This window comes from Phocoena phocoena, chromosome 2, assembly GCF_963924675.1.
Source record: "Phocoena phocoena chromosome 2, mPhoPho1.1, whole genome shotgun sequence".
NCBI classification, from domain to species: Eukaryota; Metazoa; Chordata; class Mammalia; order Artiodactyla; family Phocoenidae; genus Phocoena; species Phocoena phocoena.
Window position 1 is genome coordinate 105,546,232 of NC_089220.1, and position 23,824 is coordinate 105,570,055.

The window sequence follows — 23,824 nt, forward strand, 5'->3', positions numbered from 1 at the left end:
CCATGCTTTGGGGCAAGAACTTTTTGAAAGCAGAAGAGCCTTAAAGGTCAGAGGTGATTTGAGTGGAGAAGCATGTTGACTGTAGGTTTGGGTGGAATCTTATTTACCAAGAAGAGTTCTGATGTAACACACCCATGTGATTCCTGTGCAGGAGACCTTCTGTCCTGAGCACTGCAGGATTGGGTCCCCTGAGCTCCCCTGCAGGGACTCTTCCTGAGCCTTCTTGTTTTCCACACTCTGCTGATGAGAATCACCCTATTGCAAACACTCATATTTAGTGTCCTATTAATGTATTATAATACCTACTGGCCCCCCGTTGAAATAGGAGCTGGTTCAGGCAGTTTGTTGAGACGTACCCTGGGCTGCTTTCTCATGATCTCAGGTCCACTTTCCTTGCTCATGTAGAGCCTGCGTTGCCAGTCCAGGAGTGGGGTGTGACCCCTTGTGTTACCTGCCTTTGCAGACCTCGGCCCAGCAGGCCCTCATGGGGACCATCAACACAAGCATGCACGCTGTCCAGCAGGCCCAGGACGACCTCAGTGAACTTGACTCCCTGCCGCCTCTCGGCCAGGATATGGTAAGTGTTGTTCAGTGTTTTTTTTTTTTTTTTCCGGTACACGGGCCTCTCTCTGTTGTGGCCTCTCCCGTTGCGGAGCACAGGCTCCGGACGCGCAGGCTCAGCGGCCATGGCTCACGGGCCCAGCCGCTCTGCGGCATGTGGGATCTTCCCAGACTGGGGCACGAACCCATGTCCCCTGCATCGGCAGGCGGATTCTGAACCACTGTGCCACCAGGGAAGCCCTTGTTCAGTGTTTTTATTCGATGTCTCTGCCCTGGCAGAAAACAGGGTTCTGTGCTCTGGCTGGATTCAGTGAGGTGAATCTCTGTCTCCAGCTAGGTGAGTTGGAAGTCCATATTTTTTCAAGAGATGGAGTCTCCATCTTTAGGCTGCACCACAGGAGGAGAGAATCATAGGGTGCTACGGGCTGTTGGCAGTACCCCATAAGGGCTAAGAACTTGGACTCGAGTCATGTCATTTGGACCCAAATTCCAGCTCTACTGCTCAATGGCTGTGTGAATCTGGGCAGCTTACTCTCTCTAAGCCTCCATTTTGTCATCCCTGAGGAGGGCTGTTGTAGAGACCCAACAATCCAATCATGTAAGGAGTTCTCAGTCCTGTACCTAACACATAGTGAGAGCCCGGTGAGTATTAGCTGGGTTTGTTGTTAGTATTTACCAATGGTTCACACACTTGAGCAAGCATCACAGTCTTTCAGAGGGCTTGCTAAAACAGATTGCTGGGCCCCTCCCCCATTGTTTCTGACTCAGTAGGTCTGGGGTGGGGCCTGAGAATTTGCATTTCCAGCAAGTTCTCAGGGTCTGCAGCTACTTGTTCGGAAACCATGCTTCACAAACCACTGGGTTACTACGATTGAGCTTTTCAGCGAGGCAGGGCGATTAGCTGCCTTCCTGTAGCTGCTGCTGCATGAAATTGTCTAGCCCCTTGCTACTTAAATTGTGATCCACAGGCCAGCAGCATTGGCAGCACTTAGGATCTTGCGAGAGGTGCAGAATCTTAGGCCTTACCCCAAACTTCTGAACCAGAATCTGCATTTTAGTAAAGTTCCTGACTGTTTTGTGTACACATTTGCAAACCACTGGCTATCACTGTCCTTCCCTGCCCTGCTTCACACGTTAAAATCACCTGAGGAGTTTTAAGGAGGAAGCCTAGGGCCCAGGTCAGACCAAACAAATCAGTGTTGCCGGTGGGTGGGGCCTGGGTATCAGTGGGTTTTCATCTCCCTATTGTGATTCTAATATGCAGCCAGGGTTGAAGACCACTGCTTTAAGACTGCCTGACCAACGTAGAGCCAGAACCAAGACACAATTTGTAGCCTCATCTTGTCCAGCCAGGCTAACTGCCTCCAAGTTTTCCCTGCTCGGTGTTTTTCATTTGTGTACTTGTGTACCTGCAGGATGCAGCATCCTTAGTGCTGTTTCTCCCAGGCCCCTGAAGTCATTAAATATTTTGCTTTGGGGAGCTTGAGAGTAAAAATACATATGGCAGACTCCCATATCCAGCACAGTTGTGAGAGAAAGTTTTAAAATATCTGGATTTAATATTCTTGCTTCACCAATTTTCAAAGAGTTAGTATATAAAATATTTTAGTGCTAGACATACGCTGAACCAAGATTAATATTTTGGGAATGTTGTGGGAAGCAGATCAGCACCTTATATTACCATAGGATCATCGTTACCAGTGTATAAATGAGCATTTATTGGCTGAGACCAGAAACAGCCAAAAACAGAATTTGCTATTTATAGGGTCAAGTGAACATGAAGTATAAGAACTAGAAAGGTTTTAAAAGACCACTGAGTGAGATTCCACAGTAGAAGAAATGAAAGGCACGGGAGTTGGGTGAAATGTGCTCGAAGTCATATCATTTGTTAGTGGTAGAGCTGGATCCAGAGCAGGGGTCTTGACAACCACCTCCCAAAACCCTACCAGGGAAGGTGCCACGTCAAATGACATTCATCTTGTGAACAAAAGACAATTGCTACACTGATAGAACACGCATGAGCTAGGACACCCTAATTCTAACCCCATTCTCTAAAAAACAAGATGAAGATTAGCAACAGTTGTTGTTGCCACTGTGTGGTATTATTATGAGATACTAATTTTTTATATATATATAATTTTATTTATTTATTTATTTATGGCTGTGTTGGATCTTCGTTTCTGTGCGAGGGCTTTCTCTAGTTGCGGCAAGCGGGGGCCACTCTTCATCGCGGTGCGCGGGCCTCTCACTGTCGCGGCCTCTCTTGTTGCGGAGCACAGGCTCCCGACGCGCAGGCTCAGTAGTTCTGGCTCACGGGCCTAGTTGTTCCGCGGCATGTGGGATCTTCCCAGACCAGGGCTTGGACCCGTGTCCCCTGCATTGGCAGGCAGATTCTCAACCACTGCGCCACGAGGGAAGCCCCATGAGATACTAATTATTTTCAATTTTTAAATTGAATTTACCTACATAAAGTCACAGAATTTTTCTCTCCAAGATCTTAAAGAAAACATAACGTGAGTAAAAAGCACTGAGAATTTACATGCCATTCAACGTGAGTGAATGAGCAAGAAGCCTGTTAAGGACATCGTTCAAGGTGACTTAAGGGCCTCGTTGGTGCTGGCCCAGTGAAAATAGTGTGGCCAAAACGCTGGTCTCATTTTATGGCACAACTTCTCTGGTTTCCTGGGCAATCCTGTGCAGCAATTTTGTCATGAAGTTGTCTGGTTTTGCAGGCGTCTAGGGTATGGGTTCAGAATAAAGTCGACGAATCCAAACATGAAATCCACTCTCAAGTCGATGCCATCACAGCTGGAACAGCTTCAGTTGTTAACCTCACAGCCGGTAAGTCCCTGAGGAATTTGTGGTGTATTGTGATTTTGTTAAAAACAAAAGTTCTTATTCTTTGATTGAAACAACAGATTTTCCCTATTCTGAGAGAAGAGTCTATTTTTAGGCCCTCACAATGCTTCAGACGTTTTCTCCCACTGACCCAGGAGGAATGTGGTGAACATCTCATACCTTTTTGTCTGTATCATGCATCATCAGTAAAAACCACGTATCCAGCTCTTCTCATTGTTCGTCAAGCTGCTGGACATACTTCAAAGTGTATCGAGGCCAGTTTCTCCCTTCTGAGAGCTTACAGTCTCAAAATGGTTTTAGATGACTAGCCATCATGGGTGCCTTCTTCTATCTTGTCCAGCCATGGTCTCCTCTGTATAGCACAACTCCCAGCCTTGCACTGTCACATGAGAGCCAGGGAAGATCTTGGCTTCACCAAGCAGCGTTGCAGTGTTTCAGGGGTAGAGTTGACCTCTCCAAGCGGCTGACCTTGGAGCAGCCTTCTGAAAAGGGCCGTGAGATGCTGGTTCTTCCTTGGGAATTTTAAAGGTGCACATGCTCAGTATCTTAATATATGAGGCCTCGGGGTAAAAGGACCCCATGAAGAGCAGTACCTTGGAGATGGGGAGACGTCTGACTCCTGCAGGATGGGGGCGTCGTTGGTGGGGGCAGGGTTCTGCTGCCAGTGTTACCCTGTTTCCTGTCAACCTGGGCTCCCCTCAACCTTCACCACCCTCCTTTGATGGTGATAGTCCTTCTCTGTCCCAGGTGACCCTGCAGACACCGACTACACCGCTGTGGGATGTGCCATCACCACCATTTCTTCCAACCTGACGGAGATGTCCAAGGGCGTGAAGCTGTTGGCGGCCCTCATGGACGATGAGGTAGGCAGCGGGGAGGACTTGCTCAGAGCTGCAAGGACCCTCGCCGGGGCCGTGTCGGATTTGCTGAAAGCTGTGCAGCCGACTTCTGGAGAGGTGAGCTTTGGGGCCATCAGTCTCTCGGGTTCTGATGAGGGAGGTGCAGCCTCTGGGTCCCGTGCGGTTCTTGCTTCCTGAACAGTCCCTTCCATCCTGATGACTCATGTTCCCACCCTCTGGGGTTTGGAGCTGGTGAACTGGGTGCAGAAACCATGGTTCAACCTTTGAGACTGGTTGAGCTCTTAGTAGGAAGCCTCCTTTCCCCACCCAAGGGTACTTGATTAGATGTAACCTCAGAAACTAACACACATGACCAATACACATTTAAGGGGGATACAAGTCTGTATGCTAATTTCCTACCAGCTGAATGAGGCTCATTATTTGAGCATTTCACATCTATGCAGCCATGGCTGGTTTGTGAGCCACAGGCATTTCCTTGCATAGATTCCACCAGGACGTGGATGTCTCCAGTCTGGCAGATAGTTCAAGAGTCTCACTGAGGTGCAGGAGGTGGCCATCCTGTAGGATTCTTCTTCCTGCACTGCCCCGTCTGATGACGCTGGGGAGGCAATGCATTCTCTTTCCCACTAAGATGTGCTCTGTGTTCGTAGCCTCGACAGACAGTTTTGACCGCCGCTGGAAGTATTGGACAAGCCAGTGGAGATCTTCTGCGGCAGATCGGAGAGAATGAGACTGATGAGCGATTCCAGGTAACATATTTGCAGCCCATAACCTTGGAGCCTAAGCGATGGCCTTAGACCCAAGCAGGGAGAAGGTAATGAAAAACTGAGTCTTCCTTGAGGAGACAAAAAAAAAAAGATGAAGGTGGATTATCTCGGAGTGTGGTCTTTATGTGTTAAAGAAAAAGAATTTTTAATTGAAAGACTCATTTCACTTACATCGTGCATCACCACTTTGAAACACTTACTTAGCTGTTCTCACTAGTAAGCATGCTACACTTTCTTCAAACACAGATATGGATGGAATAATGTCACAACCACCCTTATACCGACCACCCAACCTCTAGAGTTATCAACTCATGGCCAAGCTTGTTTTATCTGTTTGGGGTGGTTTTTAATTGCATCATTCTTTTTTTTATGAAGACATTACTTTTTAAAAATGTTTTTATTTTTTACCTTATAAATTTATTTCTTTATTTTTGGCTATGTTGGGTCTTCGTTGCTGTGTGCGGGCATTCTTTAGTTGCGGCAAGCAGGGGCTACCGTTCATTGTGGTGCGCGGGCTCTCATTGCAGTGGCTTTTCTTGTTGTGGAGCACGGGCTTTAGGCGCGTGGGCTCAGTAGTTGTGGCTCGCAGGCTTAGTTGCTCTGCGGCATGTGGGATCTTCCCGGACCAGGGATCGAACCTGTGTCCCTTGCATTGGCAGGTGGATTCTTTTTTTTTTTTTTTAGTATCTTCATGGGAGTGTAATTGCTTTACAATGTTGTGTTAGTTTCTGCTGTACAACAAAGCGAATCAGCTGTAAGTATACATATATCCCCATGTCCCCTCCCTCTTGAGCCTCCCTCCCATCCTCCCTACCCACCCCTGTAGGTGGTCACAAAGTCCCGAGCTGATCTCCCTGTGCTATGTGGCTGCTTCCCACTAGCTATCTGTTTTACATTTGGTATGTCAGTGCTACTCTCTCACTTCGTCCCAGCTTCCCCTTCCCCAGCGGGAGGATTCTTAACCACTGTGCCACCAGGGAAGTCCCTAATTGCATCATTCTTGAGTTCACATGTTAAGAGTGAAAACACGGGCACTCCCTTACACTCTGCTCACACATAGGACAGGCTTTCCTTTGTGTTTCGAGCTGGGTCTCTTGTCTGTGTCATATCCAAAACCACAAGTGTGGCAGTCTTTTTTGTCACCCCCTTTTTTTTTCAATACCAGGGACATGTCCTCTGGGGATCAGCTGTAGCCACTGTTTGCAGCTGGCTGGATGCACTGCCAGCTCAGACAAGATCTCAACCTGTTTGCCTCTATTCCCAGACCCCACAGATGGGGTGCGGAGGCCTTCTGCCAGGGATCTTCAGGCTCAGATGAACTCTTCACATTCTTGTGGGCAGATGCCTTTCATTCCTCATCCTCCTAAGTCTTCATTTTACAAGTAACATACAAATACATTCTAATTAAACTGTTATAGTTTGAGCCCTTGTTCTCTGGAAGATGCCCTTTTCCAAATCCTATGTCAGGTTCAATGTTTGGGATTTCTGTAGCATTCAGAATTAAAGGATCATTCAACTTTCCATTAGCGTTCAAGTTGCTTCAAAGGGGGCAGTTTTGCTTGCTATTTTGTCTAGAACTGACGAACTTCATCACCTCAAGACGTGTCAGTTACGCTAAGACATGGTCATGTATGTTGTGGATACGTGAAACATGTACCTTCTCTAATCTCCACATTCCTGGGGTGCTGGGAACATAGCACTCATTCAGATCCTGCAGTACAATGAGACATTCAGTGCATGAACATTCATGTGATCATGGAGACTGAGACCCATAATGAGTGGTAGGAGTATTTCTGGAAGCCATTTCTGTGCTGGAATGTCCAATAATAACTATAAGCAGAATTAACTGTAGACCACATAAATACATCTCAGTAAAGCCAAGCTAATTATGTCCCCATCCTGACTTCCCCTTAGTCAGATCCCCAAACTACCCTTGTGTGTCCTGTGCATTCTGTATTAGAGCAGGTAATTCTTTGTAGGTAGGTACCTACTTAGGAATTGCGTAAATACGAGATCCATCTGTTGGTTTACTCGGCTTCATTATCTTGATGCAGTCAACTTATTTTCCAAAGTGTTCGGGAAGATTGAGAGGGAAGTCACAGTCCTTTGTTAAGGCATCTCGTATATCCTTGAGTATGTATGTATTTATTTTCGGCTATGTTGTCTTCACTGCTGCACATGGGCTTTCTCTAATTGCAGTGTAAACTCCGCCTCCTAATATCTGCTTCTATGCAGACGTGCTAGGGAAGCAGGTTCAAGTTTAGGGTAGGTCCTGTGGAGGCTTTCTTAACAGGGGAAGGCCTGCCTTGAATGTTTCCCGTTCTCTAGGTAAACACCAGGACAGTAAGGTGATCCTACAACCTCCTCCAGTTATGGGTAGCCCCTGGCTTACTGACATTGGATTTCTTACTCTCTTATTTTTCTGATTCTTGAGATCCTATCTTGGAGCTTTTTATTGAGTTTTCAATGTACTGCATGTTCCCAGAGTTAACAAAGATTTATTTTACATGAGCTGCATAATAGTGGTCTTGTTGAAAAGTTTGACAAGGGCCTTGTCAGCAACTATAGCCATAGTATCACGTTCTTTTTCTAACTGTATTTTTTTTTTCTGGGACAAAATTAATAGGAGGAGCAGGATTTCTATAAATGAGTCTAACAAAGCCCTTTAGAACAGTCAAGAGTTTGCATGACCAAATCATGGTCCCTGGGTGAAAAGATGGATCCCTATCAAGGGAAGGAATACTTTCACCCATTTTGGGAAGACTGCTTTTAAAAATCTTGATAATAATTTGTGACATTCAAATTTTGTTTTCACTGAGCATTGAGATAGATGTCCAAGAACTGTAACTTTGCAGACCATGTTGGGAGCAGTTTCTAGAAGTTGTATGACAGATGAGTGCCAGTCAGATCCCAAAGGCATCTTCAGCTTTCGGCACCACAGGCTGTGGTTTTCCCTTGGACATCCAGTAAACACCAGAGACCTCAAAAAGGCTGGACCAAACTGTTCCTTTCAGGCTGCTTTGTTGTTGTCCGTTTTAAAAGCTGCTTATTTGGTGGATTCATGGGTTTCTGATTTGCCTGGATAAGATATAGTCTTTGCTCTGTGTAAAATTGTACAAGCTAAACACTCTTCCCAGTATATCTTCTCATAAAATACCTTGTTGTAAAGACTCTGTGGTGCCCTTTGCATTCAGAATCAAAAGTGCTTTTCATTATCTGATGAATTAATAAAGACTTCTGACCACACTTCCTCTGGGAGAAAGCCTTGACATGTTCAAAATAATAATGGCTTATATGTTTGGGAAGGCATTTCCAAACCAAATAAATGACCTTCAGTATTAAAAGCCAAGAAGTGAATTAAACGTAGCAGTGGTGATTCTTCAGGTCACAGAAATGGGTGACACATCTGAGGGGCTAAGTCAAACGATTCTCCATCCTGCAGGCAGAAAGCCTTTATGTTGACTTGAAGCATAAACTGATCTCTAAAGGCACAGAGCTCCTTGCATCTTCAGTGAGGTCTTCTTGTAGCTGGTTTATTTATGTAGGCTCCCTTTCCACTTTTCATAATAATTAATCTCCATCCAGAAGGCTACAGAACACTGAGAATCACTTATGTTCAGAGCATTCACGGGCTCTTGAGCTGGAGGTGCTATCTGTGCATGTTCAACGTTGCCCTCTGGAGGCCGAGATGTGGCTGAGTTTCTGATGACAGCTTGGATCTTGTGCAAAGTAGAAATCAGAAAAATAAATTTTCAAGTTAGAGTGGGGCATGATGATGGAGGCCGTGAATTTTATCCTTCCTGCTGCTCATAGTGTATATTTTCAGCTGATCCACCACAGACTCAGGAGATGTTGTCAAGATTCTAAGTGTTGTTTAAGTGCACAAATGTGAGTCAGTGGTTAAAATACAAGCCTTTCCCTCACACTAACCTATTTTGGATTGAAACCTATGCTACTTAATGTATAGGAGACTGTGTTATTAGGATGTAAGTCTCCTTCCTTAATTAGCTCTCAGGCTAACTGGACATTTCAGAAAAATAAATGGAAAAATATTTTTCTAAAGTACTGAAGGAAAAAGGTCAAATGGAATTTTAATAAAATGTTTAAGTGGACCACCACATTTTACTTTCAGGCTGTGAAGCGTGATTAGGAAAATATAAATGACTTTTTGTTTTTTTCCCTTTTCTTAGGACGTCTTAATGAGTTTGGCCAAAGCTGTTGCCAATGCTGCTGCCATGTTGGTACTAAAGGCAAAGAATGTTGCCCAAGTGGCTGAGGACACAGTCCTACAGAACAGGGTGATTGCTGCCGCCACCCAGTGCGCCCTCTCCACCTCCCAGCTTGTGGCGTGTGCCAAGGTAAGCCAGCTGGCACCCCAGCCCTTTCTACAGAGTGTCACACACTCTTATCTGCCTCCAGGCATTGGGAGGAGCCAGGGGCAGAACTTGTTAAAATTGTCTAAGACTTAGAGCTTGCTTCAGGTGTCTTTTAGGTGACATGACAGGATTTTAGTATAAGGTGTCCAGTTCTTTAATCATTTTTTCCTTGTTCATGTCCTCAGGCAGTGGTCCTTTTTGTATCTAATTGCCATTTCTACATGCCAATTGCTGTGTCGCCCCTTTGGACTTCTCAGTATGTCTTCTTTACCCCCGTGCACAAAGAGCTCTTGGATTGTGCAGTTATAGCCTTATATATGGGTTCAGTCACGATCCGTAGAGTCCATGGGAGCCCTTTCTGCACTGCACAGAATCAGAAGGAGGTAATGATGAAGTTCATGGTTGCCAGTTAGGATGTACACCCTCTGTGTAACACACTGCTTCATTAAGCGCCATCATCCCCGGTTTACTGAAGAGGAAACTGAGTTCCTTAGATGTTACTGATGACAGCCACAGAAATTGTAAGTGGCAGGACTAGGGTTGCAACTCGGGCCAGTCTGACGTCAGATACCCTTTCCACTCAACCATGTGTATCTTTGCTGAGATGAGGTGTCACAAGATGGGAGCCATCTGTTTCTCAACCTGATGACATAACGTATTGTACAGATGTGCAATCTGGTTCAGCCTGGCACTTCTGGTCCTATCGGAGCATTTGCAGCATCAGTCAGAGGGGTCGCTGATGGTCTCCCTCCTGCTTTCCTCGTTCACCATCCTAGTATCACAGATTACTGACACAACTCCCCTAATCTTTCAAATAATTGAGAGGCAGAGTTCCAGGAAATATAATATATTCCTCTGGAAAAAAATATAATTCTTTTACATAGTCTTTATCTCAGCTCAGAAGACTCAATTCAGAGGTTCCTAAGAGCAGGATGTATAAAGGGTAAATACCAGAAATTTCTCTCTACAGAAGTAGTCAGTAGTATCAATGGTCGTAGAGCACTAATGGAGATGAAAGTTAACGGGCATCTAAAATCACAAAGTGAAATGCTGAAGTATGAGAAACCTCAGTGATGGTTTGGTTTAATCCCTGGTCCTATAAGTAAGGAACTGAGGCCCAGACCACTGAAGGATGTGGTGGAAATGCTCGTGGGTGCTGGAGACCAGAGTTGTCCCACGGTAACCAAGACCCACTCCTGTCTCGCTTCAGGTCGTGAGCCCCACCATCAGCTCCCCTGTGTGCCAGGAGCAGCTGATTGAAGCAGGGAAGCTCGTGGACCGCTCAGTGGAGAACTGCGTCCACGCCTGCCAGGCAGCCACCGACGACACTGAGCTGCTGAAGCAGGTCAGCGCGGCGGCCAGTGTGGTCAGCCAGGCCCTCCACGATCTCCTGCAGCATGTGCGACAGTTCGCCAGCCGAGGCGAGCCCATTGGTCGCTATGACCAGGCCACCGACACCATCATGTGTGTCACCGAGAGCATCTTCAGCTCCATGGGCGATGCTGGTGAGGGGCTGGTCTGTGGGTGGGCCGGTCGGTTTAGGGTTCCCTGATGGTGATGATTGTGAGTGAGTCGGACGATGGTTGCCTGGACATCTGGCAAAAGGGCAAGTTCTCATCCGCCTCAGTCAGAGACTTCTTCCCTGAGGCTGGGAAGAAGATTTGAGACTCCTAGTGTGCCTGTCCCAGCAACACTGAAAGACTTAACGTTAACTAGGGTATCTTTATTTAATAATTTAGTTACACAGGAAATCCCTTTTGTTCCAAGAATGTCCACATTGGATATGGTGAAGTTGGTGCAGCTACAGGGGTAGGCAAGAATGAGGCTTGGAATGAAGTTTATTATACTGACAGGTCCCACTCAGGGGGTCACTGCGTGTCATACAGGGTCACAGGGGAAGCATCAAGTTCTGATCAGATGGCAGAAGACAGGACTGAGGAGAGAGCTTAGGCCACCACCTATGTTGGGATTTCTGTGGGAAAGGCAAGATGAACAGCTTAAGTTTGGCAAGTCTGAATAATTTCAGCTGGCTCTACCCTTATAGAGGTGATCCCTAGTTGCCTGGTCCATGGCTCTGGGATGATGAAGGCAGAGGAATATTGTCTCCTGGGCTATAGGGACCAGACAGAGGATGACTCTGGATTGGGTAGTTTACCACCATGCTCTTGGCTAGACCCTTTACTATCTCTAAGTATTGGCTAGCTCTGAGAGGAGGGACAGTCTCTTTCCAACCAGAAGGGTTTTTCTAAGATGTCAAACATCACGAGATATATATATATATATATATATATATATATATATATATATATATATATATATATATATATATATAATGTATGTATGTATGTAAAATGCACCTTTTCAGTCTATTAGTTAAAAATTACATCTCCCCAGACCCAGCCCATCACTATCCCATCTAAATCTCTAGAATTGACCACTTACCAATTTCTGTTTCATCTTTGCAGAAATGTTCAATCTTCCTACCGACATTTATGTGTATGTACAATACCCTCTTTCTTTTCATATTAATGGAATTCTGTTACACATACTCTTCTGCAACCTTTTTCACTGAATATATTAGAAAGTTTCTTCATGTTGACCTATACACTAATCTTTTTAATGACAGCATAGTATTCTATTCAATGAATGCATCATAATCTATTTAACCAGTTGTCTTCTAATGGACATTTAGGTGGTTTCCAAGTTTCTGTTTGTTTTACAAAATTAATATTGCAGTAACCATTCTTGTAAAAATATCTGTTTACTTTGGGGAGGATAAATTCCTATCAGTTGAATTTCTGGGCCAATAAGTATGTACATTTTTTATTTTAAACGTGTCTGAAGTTTCTCTCCAGAAAGGTTCCACAATTTGCAACCCTACCAGGAGTTTGTAAGAAGTCTATTTTCCTACTTCTTCCTCAGCACAGAGCAACACTTCTTAACGACTATATTTTTAAAGAAAATTACCTTGTGATTTTCTCTATCCTTCTTAAGTGATTTAAGAGATGGCACTGCTCCACACATCTGGATTTTTTTGGTTTTTTGTTTTTTATTTTTTTTAATAAACTTTTTACTGTGGAATATTTTTTCTATATACAGTAAAGTTGCTGGGATAATGGACTTCTCTTGTACCCTTCCCAGTTTCCCTCCTTTTTAGCATCTCCCTTAGGCCTCGGGACATTGGTCAGAACTGGGAGATGAGCATTGGTATGTTACTGTTAACTAAACCACGGACACTGTTCAGATTTCACCAACTTTTCACTAATGTCCATTCACTGTCCCAGGATCCAATCCAGGGTACCTTGAACTGAGCACTTTTTGATTTTCGTGAAAGCCTTTTTCCCCCTTAATGTTAATAATGCTTCGTCATCCTTCACAAATGACCTTTCGGGGAGGAAATTGCTCATATTTGAGTAGTTTTATTTTTAATGTTGACAATGGTACCCCTCCCACTTCCAAAAGGAAGTTGAAATAGATAAGAGTAAAATCCCAGCTACTAATAACAATTACTAATAACGAGATCAAAATCCATGCTGGGAAGGAAAGGGTGAGTAAATTGATAGGAAGACTGGGCCAAGGCAAATCTCAGCATTTGAGCATGAAACTGGGTTCTGTGCTTCCTATGAGTGAGAGCCAAGTGACACAAATAGAGTAGGTTATGTGATACCACTCATCTGGTGTTAGGTAGCATGCAGATTGACTCAAAATTTTAAAATATTTTTCCTGTGCACATTACTCAAAGAGCTCATTATAGGGGCTTTTGTGTAAGTGGCTTCTGACGTGAGGTAAATAAGATTTTCTGTGTAAGTATTTACTAAGCTTAAATGCACATAATAAATCCACATAATCTTGTTCCCTGCCTTCTCTTTATAAAGGGTTCCTCTTAGGTTACTTATGTCATTTTTATCCTGCACAGTTAAAGACTGAACTTGGATGTGATTGGGGGTAGACAGGCCTGGCAGCCACAGGGAATATTTTTGGTTCAGGATCTGACTTGGCTTCATTGCTTAGGAATGGAGCATGGAGGCTCATTTCTCTTCGTCCCTTTTGCCAGAGGAATAGAGACAAGACTGTGCTGGCTCCTGAGGTTTCCCCTGAGCTTTAGGAAGCAGACAAACAGACTGCATCCTCTGTCCCACCCTCTAGGTGAAATGGTACGCCAGGCCCGGGTCCTGGCTCAGGCCACCTCGGACCTCGTCAACGCCATGAGGTCAGATGCGGAAGCAGAAATCGACATGGAGAATTCCAAGAAGCTCCTGGCAGCGGCCAAACTCTTGGCTGACTCTACCGCTCGCATGGTGGAGGCTGCAAAGGTAGTACATTGGATTTATTCAATTGAAAAGTGAACATCATTGAAAGTTAGGATTTGGAAGGTACCTGCAAGAAAGAGAATGGTCAGACGAGTGTGCTTTTTTGTTTGTTTAAAATCTATATGGCTTGGTAATGTTTAACCTTCTTCAAGTGGGAAAGGGGAAGATCATGGAACACATGAATGAAAAAACTCTTTAGGGAAATGGTGCTGACTCAGCCATAGACAACAGAGTCCCTGCTTAGCCAGTACTCTTTTTATATTGGGTCATTGCCATTGGCTTTAGTGAAAATGATGGTTAATTTCAACTTGAGATTTCAACAGTAAATTCACTTTGACCTGTTTTCTTCCTGCAGCCTTAATGTCACTTTGCCCTCCATTCGACTTCTCAGCTAAACTTCTTTCAAGATTTTGCATAGGTGACAAACTTATGGTTACCAAAGGCGAAAGGTGGGGAGAGGGATAAATTAGGAATTTGGGAGTAACATATACACACTACTATATATAAAATAGATAAACAACAAGGACCTACTGTATAGCACAGGGAAGTATACTCCATATTTTGTAATAACCTATATGGGAAAAGAATCTGAAAAAGAATATATGTATATATAAATATATACATAAGAATAAAGGCAGCAAATTCTCAAAACTCACCACTTAAAAAAAAAAAAAAAAAGATTTTGCATAGGTGTTTCCTGCTTCACTGTTATCCAAAACCCAGTAGCTATTTATAGGAGAGTTTGAATAAAGAGTTAACAGACAACTTTGTGCTTTTTGACAGTTATCCTATGTCATGATGCTTCTTTTTTTTTAATTTTTGAGTTTTATTTTATTTGTATACAGCAGGTTCTTATTAGTCATCCATTTCATACACATCAGTGTATACATGTCAACCCCAATCTCCCAATTCATCACACCACCACCCACCACCACCCCCCACGGCTTTCCCTCCTTGGTGTCCATACGTTTGTTCTCTACATCTGTGTCTCAACTTCTGCCCTGCAAACCAGTTCATCTGTACCATTTTTCTAGGTTCCACATACATGCGTTAATATATGGTATTTGTTTTTCTCTTTCTGACTTACTTCACTCTGTATGACAGTCTGTAGATCCATCCACATCTCTACAAATGGCCCAGTTTCGTTCCTTTTTATGGCTGAGTAATATTCCATTGTATATATGTACCACATCTTCTTTATCCATTCGTCTGTTGATGGGCATTTAGCTTGCTTCCATGACCTGGCTATTGTAAATAGTGCTGCATTGAACATTGGGGTGCATGTGTCTTTTTGAATTATGGTTTTCTCTGGGTATATGCCCAGTAGGGGGATTGCTGGATCATATGGTAATTCTAATTTTTAGTTTTTTAAGGAACCTCCATACTGTTCTCCTTAGTGGCTGTTATCAATTTACATTCCCACCAAAAGTGCAAGAGGGTTCCCTTTTCTCCACACCCTCTCCAGCATTTGTTGTTTGTAGATTTTCTGATGATGCCCATTCTAACTTAAAAGCCAGTGATTCTTGTTTATGGTTTCCTTTGCTGTGCAAAAACTTTTAAGTTTCATTAGGTCCCATTTGTTTATTTTTAGTTTTATTTCCATTTCTCTAGGAGGTGGGTCAAAAAGGATCTTGCTGTGATTTATGTCATAGAGTGTTCTGCCTGTGTTTTCCTCTAAGAGTTTTATAGTGTCTGGCCTTACATTTAGATCTTTAATGCATTTTGAGTTTCTTTTTGTGTATGGTGTTAGAGAGTGTTCTAATTTCATTCTTTTACATGTAGCTGTCCAGTTTTCCCAGCACCACTTATTGAAGAGGCGCTCTTTTCTCCATTGTATATTCTTGCCTCCTTCATCAAAGATAAGGTGACCATATGTGCATGGGTTTATCTCTGGGCTTTCTATCCTGTTCCATTGATCTATATTTCTGTTTTTGTGCCAGTACCATACTGTCTTGATTACTGTAGCTTTGTAGTGTTGTCTGAAGTCAGGGAGCCTGATTCCTCCAGCTCTGTTTTTGCTTTCTTAAGATTGCTCTGCCTATTTGGGGTCTTTTGCGTTTCCATACAAATTGTGAAATTTTTTGTTTTAGTTCTGAAAAATGCCATTGGTAGTTTGATAGGGATTGCATTGAATCTGTAAATTGCTTTGGGTAGTGTAGTCATTTTCACAATGTTGATTCTTCCAATCCAGGAGCATGGTATATCTCTCCGTCTGTTTGTATCATCTTTAATTTTTCTTTCATCAGTGCCTTATAGTTTGCTGCATACAAGTCTTTTGTCTCCTTAGGTAGGTTTATTCCTAGGTATTTTATTCTTTTTGTTTTTGCAGTGGTAAATGGGAGTGTTTCCTTAATTTCTCTTTCAGATTTTTCATCACTAGTGTATAGGAATGCAAGAGATTTCTGTGCATTAATTTTGTATCCTGCTACTTTACCAAATTCATTGATTAGCTCTAGTAGTTTTCTGGTAGCCTCTTTAGGCTTCTCTGTGTATAGTATCATGTCATCTGCAAAAAGTGACAGTTTTACTTCTTCTTTTCCAATTTGGATTCCTTTTATTTTTCTTCTCTAATTGCTGTTAAAAGCCAGTGATTCTTATCCAGGGCTCTGTTTCAGAACCCTGTGAAACTTACTGAGGTACACATGCCTTAATTCCACCCCCAAAGATCCTAACTTCCGAGTTTGCTGCTAAGACCCGGTGTATGTGTGTGTGTTTCACAGAAGATTCCGATGCCTCCCTCCGGGTGAGAACTATTTTAAATGGATAAGGCTGTATTTATCTATGATGTTTTTATTATGCAATTAGCATATGCTTTTGGTGAAATGAATAGAAAATGCAGTAAGTATAAGTAAGAAAATAGAAATGACTTTCAACTTCATATCACCAAGGTAACATGTTGAATGTATTCCTATGCATTTCAGATTCATTAAACATCCCCACGGCTTAGCCTGCCTCCTTGGTCTTTAACAGTAATGTGTCTCAACCAAGTGTGTGAATTGCTTCACTTTCGATGTAATGTGACATGCAGTGACATCCAGTAGACCTTCCTCCTTGTCTGACTCACCATTGTATTACCTGAGGGGCTGATAGTCCTTAGAGATATGTCTTGGGTAGGGCTGAAGAGAGTCCCAAGGAGGGGCGGGGTCCGAACTTCCTTCCTCTGTCCCTGATCCCTCTTTCAGTCAAGAAACTCTGTTCCTTAGCATCCCTTTTAGCAAAAATACGCATTAGGGTTTTGGATTATAGTTAATTTTTTTAAGGTTGTTACTAGTTTTGTTTCCTTCTTTTTCTCCTAAGTTTAAAGAAAGCCATTTCAGGCAAACCCTCATGTTCACAAAAATTACTTGCTAGACTAGAAAGAATCTTAGTGAAAAATCTAATCTGTCCCTTACTTTACAGATGAGAAAATTAAAACTCAGAAAGATTAAACCTACCATCACGTAACCAGGACTGAGCCAGGACCGATGTGCACATTTGTTTTTAGATGTGTAGTGCTCCCCAGACTGTTTCACGGCATTTTACCAAGTTACCAAAGTGTTTGTTATTTTTGTTTATTTATATTAGATGGGACAAGGTTGAGTGTTTTTGTTAAGTTCTTTTAACTTTTTAGTTAAAAGTTGATACTTTGTTGTCATGGCAGTATTTTAATTTGTTGAATTTTGTTGAAAGATAAAGAATGTACGATGGTTAGACTTCCAAAGAATATATTTAGTGTGAAGAAAAAAAATATTTCATAATCAGTAACTAAGATTTCAGGCCGAGATTAGTACCCCATATCTAATACACATTCATCATAAAAAAGATATTGCTAAGGAAGGATCCAGACACACACGTCAGTATGTAACGTGCAGAAATGGTGCTTTCCTGCTGCTTGAAACACACAGTTAAGGCTGGCATGCCACTGGAGGCATTGATAAAGGAGTGGCTTTAGAAAATACCCGATGACCAGAAAAAATAAAATGACTCTTATAAACTTGCAGAAGAACGCAAAAGGAGCCCAAACAATCCTTTTATATGTGAAATGCAAAAATATAATTTTTTCATTGCTAAAAACACAAAAATCAAGACTACTAAAAGTGGTTTAAATTTAAAAGAAGATTCCATCCAAGAGGATGGCAAAACAACTCTGTCACAGATGTTAAAACTGTTCCATTCAGTGTGAATTCCTATGACTTTTTATACATATCGTAGTTTAATGAAAGAGATTTTTGCAAATTGGTAAATTTGGCAAGGTGTTCACATGGAAAATTGAGATGTTTAGAAAATCGATTTCGATAATTGGCGTGTTTCTTTCTGCCTCACAAGCAAATATTATTGCCTGAAAATGTTCATGGGAAGAAACTCACTCATCTACATACATCCAGTGCTGGTCACAAAGCATCCAGGCTCTGTGAGAAGAATCTTGATTGATGCTTTTATCTCAGGTGGACGTGGAAGACTGGATGTGCTTTAAGTTTTTGTCGAGTTATTGGGCAGTAAAATTATCCTCTCCCTACATTACCTTTAGCCTTTCCCTGCTTCAAAATCCTACCCATCTAACTAAACTCCACTTGCACTCCTAACACACTTTAACCTACAGCAACACAGTAAAAGAGCCGTGGGCTTACACAAGGGAAACATGGCCATCGGTTGTGCACAGCACCCTCCTCTTTCCCTGCCTGGATAGGGGCATCGATTTCTCTCATTAGTACAGTTGGGGACCAATTCTACTTGGCTATATTTGCCAGCCCAGACTCTCTAGGAATGCAATTTCTAGACATGGTCTTTCTTGGCTTATAGAATTTTGGATGGCGTTCCCATCCCCCCACTCCCTCCATCCCGGCCCCTGTGTTATGCTGTAATCTTAGCCCATTCTCATTCACCAGTGCCACAGGACAGGAGAATCTTTCAGCAGCAATATGTGTCTGTCACACCAATTAAAATACAATTCTCCCTGAGAGATGTGATCAAGAGGGAGATTTATCTTAACATCTTTTAAACCATTGGGTTTCTCACCACAAGGTAATTTATATGGATGATGAATGCTATGATCTCAAGTGTTTAAGTATTTATTTAATTCTGGTAGATATTTTTTTGTTGTGAGAGGAAACATCTTTATCATAAAGATACTGCTTTGGCTTCTCTCTTCCTGTTACTTGGTATTCGTAGGAAAAAGTAACATTGAAGGCATGAATTCAGCGTCTGTGGCATGCTGCCCCTTGGACCTCTTGGAATCTTTCTTTTCACCTTCGTAGGGAGCTGCAGCCAACCCTGAGAACGAGGACCAGCAGCAAAGGCTGAGAGAAGCTGCAGAAGGTCTCCGGGTGGCAACCAACGCCGCAGCCCAGAATGCTATTAAGAAAAAAATCGTCAACCGACTGGAGGTCAGTAAAGAGGCTGGTTTTCCAGGTTTTAGATTTGCATAGAGTCCATTGAAAGAATAAGCGAATTCATAAGGCAGTGCCCCTAGAAAGGAAGCTAAATCAAGATAGACGATGCAGTTTAATGCTTTAGGTGCCGTGAGGAACTTGAACGGCTGGTTTAGGGATATTGTACGTTTATGTTCAGTGGTTTAGGTCCGTTGACACAGTTTGAAAAACTGCTTCAGTTCATGGTTGCACAATGCCAGAATCTTTTCAGAGTTTAACATTCTTGAACAGAATTCAAATTTTCTTTCAGGAGGAACCAGGTTTGTTTGTTTTTTTTTTTCTCCTGGCATTAAGGGATGTACATGTTCAGAAAGGACCTTTAGCTAAAAATGTATATATATTGTTGGAGGTAATACTCTTTCACGACTCCCAGTAGATGATAGGAACTTCGGAAGACTGGAGATGGGGATAAATAGGTTTGGAAGGGAGTAATAAATACTTCTGTCGTCTTTCAGAATGCTTATTTATTCTCGGGAAAAAAAAAAGTAATAGGCACAAATTCTGTAAGAAAATAAATCTCTCTCACAAATGTACACGGGAGATTCTTAGACTAAAATTTGGGGGCATTAGAGGCCAGAGCTTGGCTCTAGTGAGGAATCCCTCCATGTGTAATCTGCTGAGTTCTGGAGGAAAGCTGACCTCCTTGTCTGTGGAGGGAGACTAGAGACTAAACACGATTAAGTACGCCAGTGGGGACATCTGGGCCTTTCTGAGCCCAGGCAAGTCAGGAGCCCCAGTGTTTGTGCTTGGTGCTTGACCCAGAGAGCAGCCCATGCCTCTTGTGAGAGAAATGTTTTTCTCCTAAAACATTTAGACTTAGTGCCGCTTATCAGTGGCATCGCGGTCCTGGGACTCGTCCCTTGTCTTTTTGAGAAATGACAGATGAACATCGGCACTTGAGCCTGTCTTTTTCAATTGTCCCAGGGTACTTAAACCAAAGGAAGACAACAGGGCGTGGCTAGGTTAGAATGTCATTGGTGCTGAAAGGGCGGAGTCTGTGCCTGGTGTGCCCTTTCTTGGAGCCGTGCGGTGACCCCCTTTAGTGGAGGGGATTTATATCAATGTGCGTGTGTGTGTGTGTTTGCACGTGTGAACCCTGCCTCACCTCCTCTTACTGTCCTCCCCAGGTTGCAGCCAAGCAGGCTGCAGCTGCAGCCACGCAGACCATCGCCGCCTCCCAGAATGCGGCCGTGTCCAACAAGAACCCCGCGGCCCAGCAGCAGCTGGTCCAGAGCTGCAAGGTGAGGCACCAGCTGCCAGAGAGCCAGGTCTGCTGGAGGAGACCCTGATAACATTAGAGCGCCCAGTGCCCTGGTAATTCGGTTAAGACTGATCATCCAGGCTCCTAATCCAGTTTGTTCCGGCTCCCATGTTCCAGGTGTACACACACACGTCTGGTTTTTGTCTGTTAAGCGAATGGCCTGTGTTTGGAAAGAGAACATGTTTCTCCCAGCATTGTCTTTCCTTTGTCTAGATTCTTTTCCTTCTTTTTGAGAGCACAAGTCAAGGAGGATCAATGACAAGGCCATTGAGGGCTCTGAAACGGTAATGAAGCATTGAATTTCCAGAGTGCCTTCCTCCCTTTGAATGGCGGCCTTTGTGTTCAGTCTTCACTCGTCATGGCAGGGGTGACTTCCTGCTTTGCACTGATGGCACCTGAGGATTTATTCATCCTGTCTGGCCTCGTCGCTGTTGCACTCTGGTGCTTTCTGTGGTTGCCTCACTGATCTTCCGAGACCTGTCGCCGACGCTGCGCTTGAAGCCAAGGTGCCGCAGAGGGTGTCCACCTCTGCCGCCTTCTCTGAGCGCCCAGGGTTAACTGTCCCGGGAGAGCCCCGAGTGGTGCCAAAGGCACATCTCATTGCCCGGCCATCGCCCACATGTTGGCACCATGCCTGACTGAAGTTCCCTGCAGTGCTTGCGGTTCGCCGTGGGAGCTGGGTGCAGAGGCATCTTGGATTTACATGGGCTCTGAGCCTTCTCTCTCCTTTCTCAAATCTCCTCTGTAAAACCATTCGCGTGTGAGGGGTGTTGCTGCTTCTACTTCAAAAATGGCTTTACTCCTGTGGGGAGGCCACCCAGGGCCCTCCACGTCCTGAATCCCAGTTCTCTGAGGCTAGCCCCTCCCTGCGGAGCAAGTTTGCTCTGGTGGAAAAGCCTCAGCAATCCAGGAGGACCCTGTCCTCGGGGTTGTGCACGTAAAGAGGGTTTTTTTTCTGAGAGCCAGGCCCCTGTTGCGGAGGGAGTTGGTTTCCAGTTGGGGCCTGGCTTCAGCCGCCAGCAGGGGTAGCAAAATGGCATTTCCCCTTCTCAGGGAGCACAGGCTACTTGTGTCCAGGAAAATAGTATGAACCTTCCCCCTACATTTTATGAACAAACAGAACATACTCAGCCCGTGGGTATCTCTGTCAGGGAATGAGAGCATTACTGTTTATCAGGTTGCAGTGCAGAAGGTAAAGTGGGCCAAGTTCCTGGAGCCAGCAGAAGAGGATGCGAGGGAAATTCTCCTGGAAATTTTTTTTTCTTTTTTTTTTTCTTTTTTTTTTTTTTTTTGCGGTACGCGGGCCTCTCACTGTCGTGGCCTCTCCCGTTGCGGAGCACAGGCTCCAGACGCACAGGCTCAGTGGCCATGGCTCACGGGCCCAGCCGCTCCGTGGCATGTGGGATCTTCCCGAACCGAGGCACGAACCCGTGTCCCCTGCATCGGCAGGCGGACTCTCAACCACTGCGCCACCAGGGAAGCCCGAAATTTTTAAAAAAATTCTTGCTGGAATGGCCTCCTGAAAAGAACATGTCACCAGGGTGGGCTGCTCTTGGGCCCTTCCTTAGTAGTGACGGTCACTGTGCCATGGCCTCTGAGGGCCTGGTTGGTCAGATGTTGTGTGGCGCAAAGGGACAAGCCAGAGGACTTGTAGAGAGGGAAAAGGCCAGCATCTCCTAGGCACCATGGAAGACGGTCACTTTCAAGTGGTCTCACCTTGGGATGCTGTCCTCCCTCCCCTATCCCGGGCATTGGGTTTTCCCATTTGAGGAGTGAGAACACAGGAAGAGAGGAACCACAGTGACATGAAAGCTGACAGACGGAACGTATACCCGCAAAGTCAGATATCGAAATGCTGAAGTATGCTGTTAGTTGAGTGCTTCTCTCACTATCTTCTGATCACTGGACCATATGAATTGAGTCTATCTACCTGTGAATTGGATAGATTCTTGGATGCTAGGGTTTTCAACACTAACGAGCCAGGATGGTGTGAGCTGCAACTGGGGAAATTGTTTTAAGGCTTCGATATGGAGAATCGCCTTGTGCTGCGTGTATTGGGACCGGGGGGACCACAGGGAAGAGCATGTGTGGGAGGAGCCTACCCACAGGTACTGTGTTGGCATCAGTGTTGGCAAGGGCCCAACGGGCTAAAGCTGCTGAGTGAATCCAAGGTCTGGGCCGGGCACCCCCAGGAGGGAAGGCACATCCACAGAACATTATCACTGGGGGCGTTTCCCCACACACCCCGTTTTGGTACGTCACCATCCTGGGTATGCTCAGTTTTCATTTTCCTTGCTTCCTGTAGGCGGTGGCTGATCACATCCCTCAGCTGGTCCAGGGGGTCAGAGGGAGCCAAGCCCAAGCAGAAGATCTCAGTGCCCAGCTGGCACTCATCATCTCCAGCCAGAACTTCCTCCAGGTACCACGGAAACATTCACCTCCATCTTCCCCGGAACCTCAACCCACCCCCACCCTACTGCCCACTGGGCAGGGGGTGCCCTTTATCCTTAAGGAGAGGACTTCACAGATTCCAGAGCCAGAGCAAAGTCTTTGCAGTAAGCAGACCTGGAAGCAGTTTCAGGAGAGGGAGATGCAGCTTGGCAAAGCAAGATGCTGATATGCAGGGAAATTGCCCCAGGAGATGGCACATTATCCATTTTGCTCTCTGCATTTCTCTTCCGTGAGGGAAACCATGAAATAAGCTGCACTTTTTGACAAACAGCCTAGTATAGTAGTAAGTATTGCTTTAGGTGTGCTAGAGAATACCCAGAATACCTCATGCCATTATTCATAGCCAGGGAAATAAGAATCTGTGAGTGCATCTTCTCCAAAGGTATGGTGGTTTCTTGTGGCAAATACAGAATTAGTAAGTATTGTCAGTCTTTGTGAAGTGTGGCTAGGTTCATTTTCTTTTTAATTAAATATAAAATGTGAATATTAAGTTGTGAACACTCCCTTTGTAAGTACTTCTTTCACATCTCTCGGCACTTTGTCTACTTGGATCTCCTAAACAGTCCATGTGGTTTGGCAAGTTTCTTCCTCGTCCCTGTCTATTCAGATCTGTAATTACAGGACCCAGTGATACTTCTATTTGGTTAATTCTTCAAGAGCCGTAGCTCCAACATACAGGGATACAACATGAAATGTTTGTGCTTCCTCACATTTTATCTTCATACATATACAAACGTATTTATGTATGTATGTATTCTCTTGGGATTCACTGTGTATTGACTGTTTTTCACATTAACATTTATATTATGAATATTTGTGAATTTGAGTCATATTCTCTCATATACTATACTCATTGTTTAGCTGTTCTGTCATTTGACATACAGGTTGTTTTCAATTATTTGCCGTCATAAACAACCTGTGATATGATGAAAAAAAAAAATCTTGGTGTGTGCTCAAATCTTTGTGCCCCT

At 44.1% G+C, this 23,824-nt stretch overlaps 1 protein-coding gene across 1 annotated transcript in view; it reads left to right on the forward strand.

Moving 5' to 3' along the window:
• Window positions 1–23,824, forward strand: part of TLN2 (talin 2) — a 441,569-nt gene that overhangs the window by 293,182 nt on the left and 124,563 nt on the right. Inside the window, exons 16-25 of the mRNA XM_065872706.1 lie at window positions 464–577; window positions 3,294–3,402; window positions 4,168–4,376; window positions 4,931–5,029; window positions 9,238–9,405; window positions 10,634–10,928; window positions 13,570–13,736; window positions 18,968–19,096; window positions 20,269–20,382; window positions 22,708–22,821. Of these exons, the coding sequence (XP_065728778.1) occupies window positions 464–577; window positions 3,294–3,402; window positions 4,168–4,376; window positions 4,931–5,029; window positions 9,238–9,405; window positions 10,634–10,928; window positions 13,570–13,736; window positions 18,968–19,096; window positions 20,269–20,382; window positions 22,708–22,821 (1,518 nt within the window). The remainder of the gene's footprint in view (window positions 1–463; window positions 578–3,293; window positions 3,403–4,167; window positions 4,377–4,930; window positions 5,030–9,237; window positions 9,406–10,633; window positions 10,929–13,569; window positions 13,737–18,967; window positions 19,097–20,268; window positions 20,383–22,707; window positions 22,822–23,824) is intronic.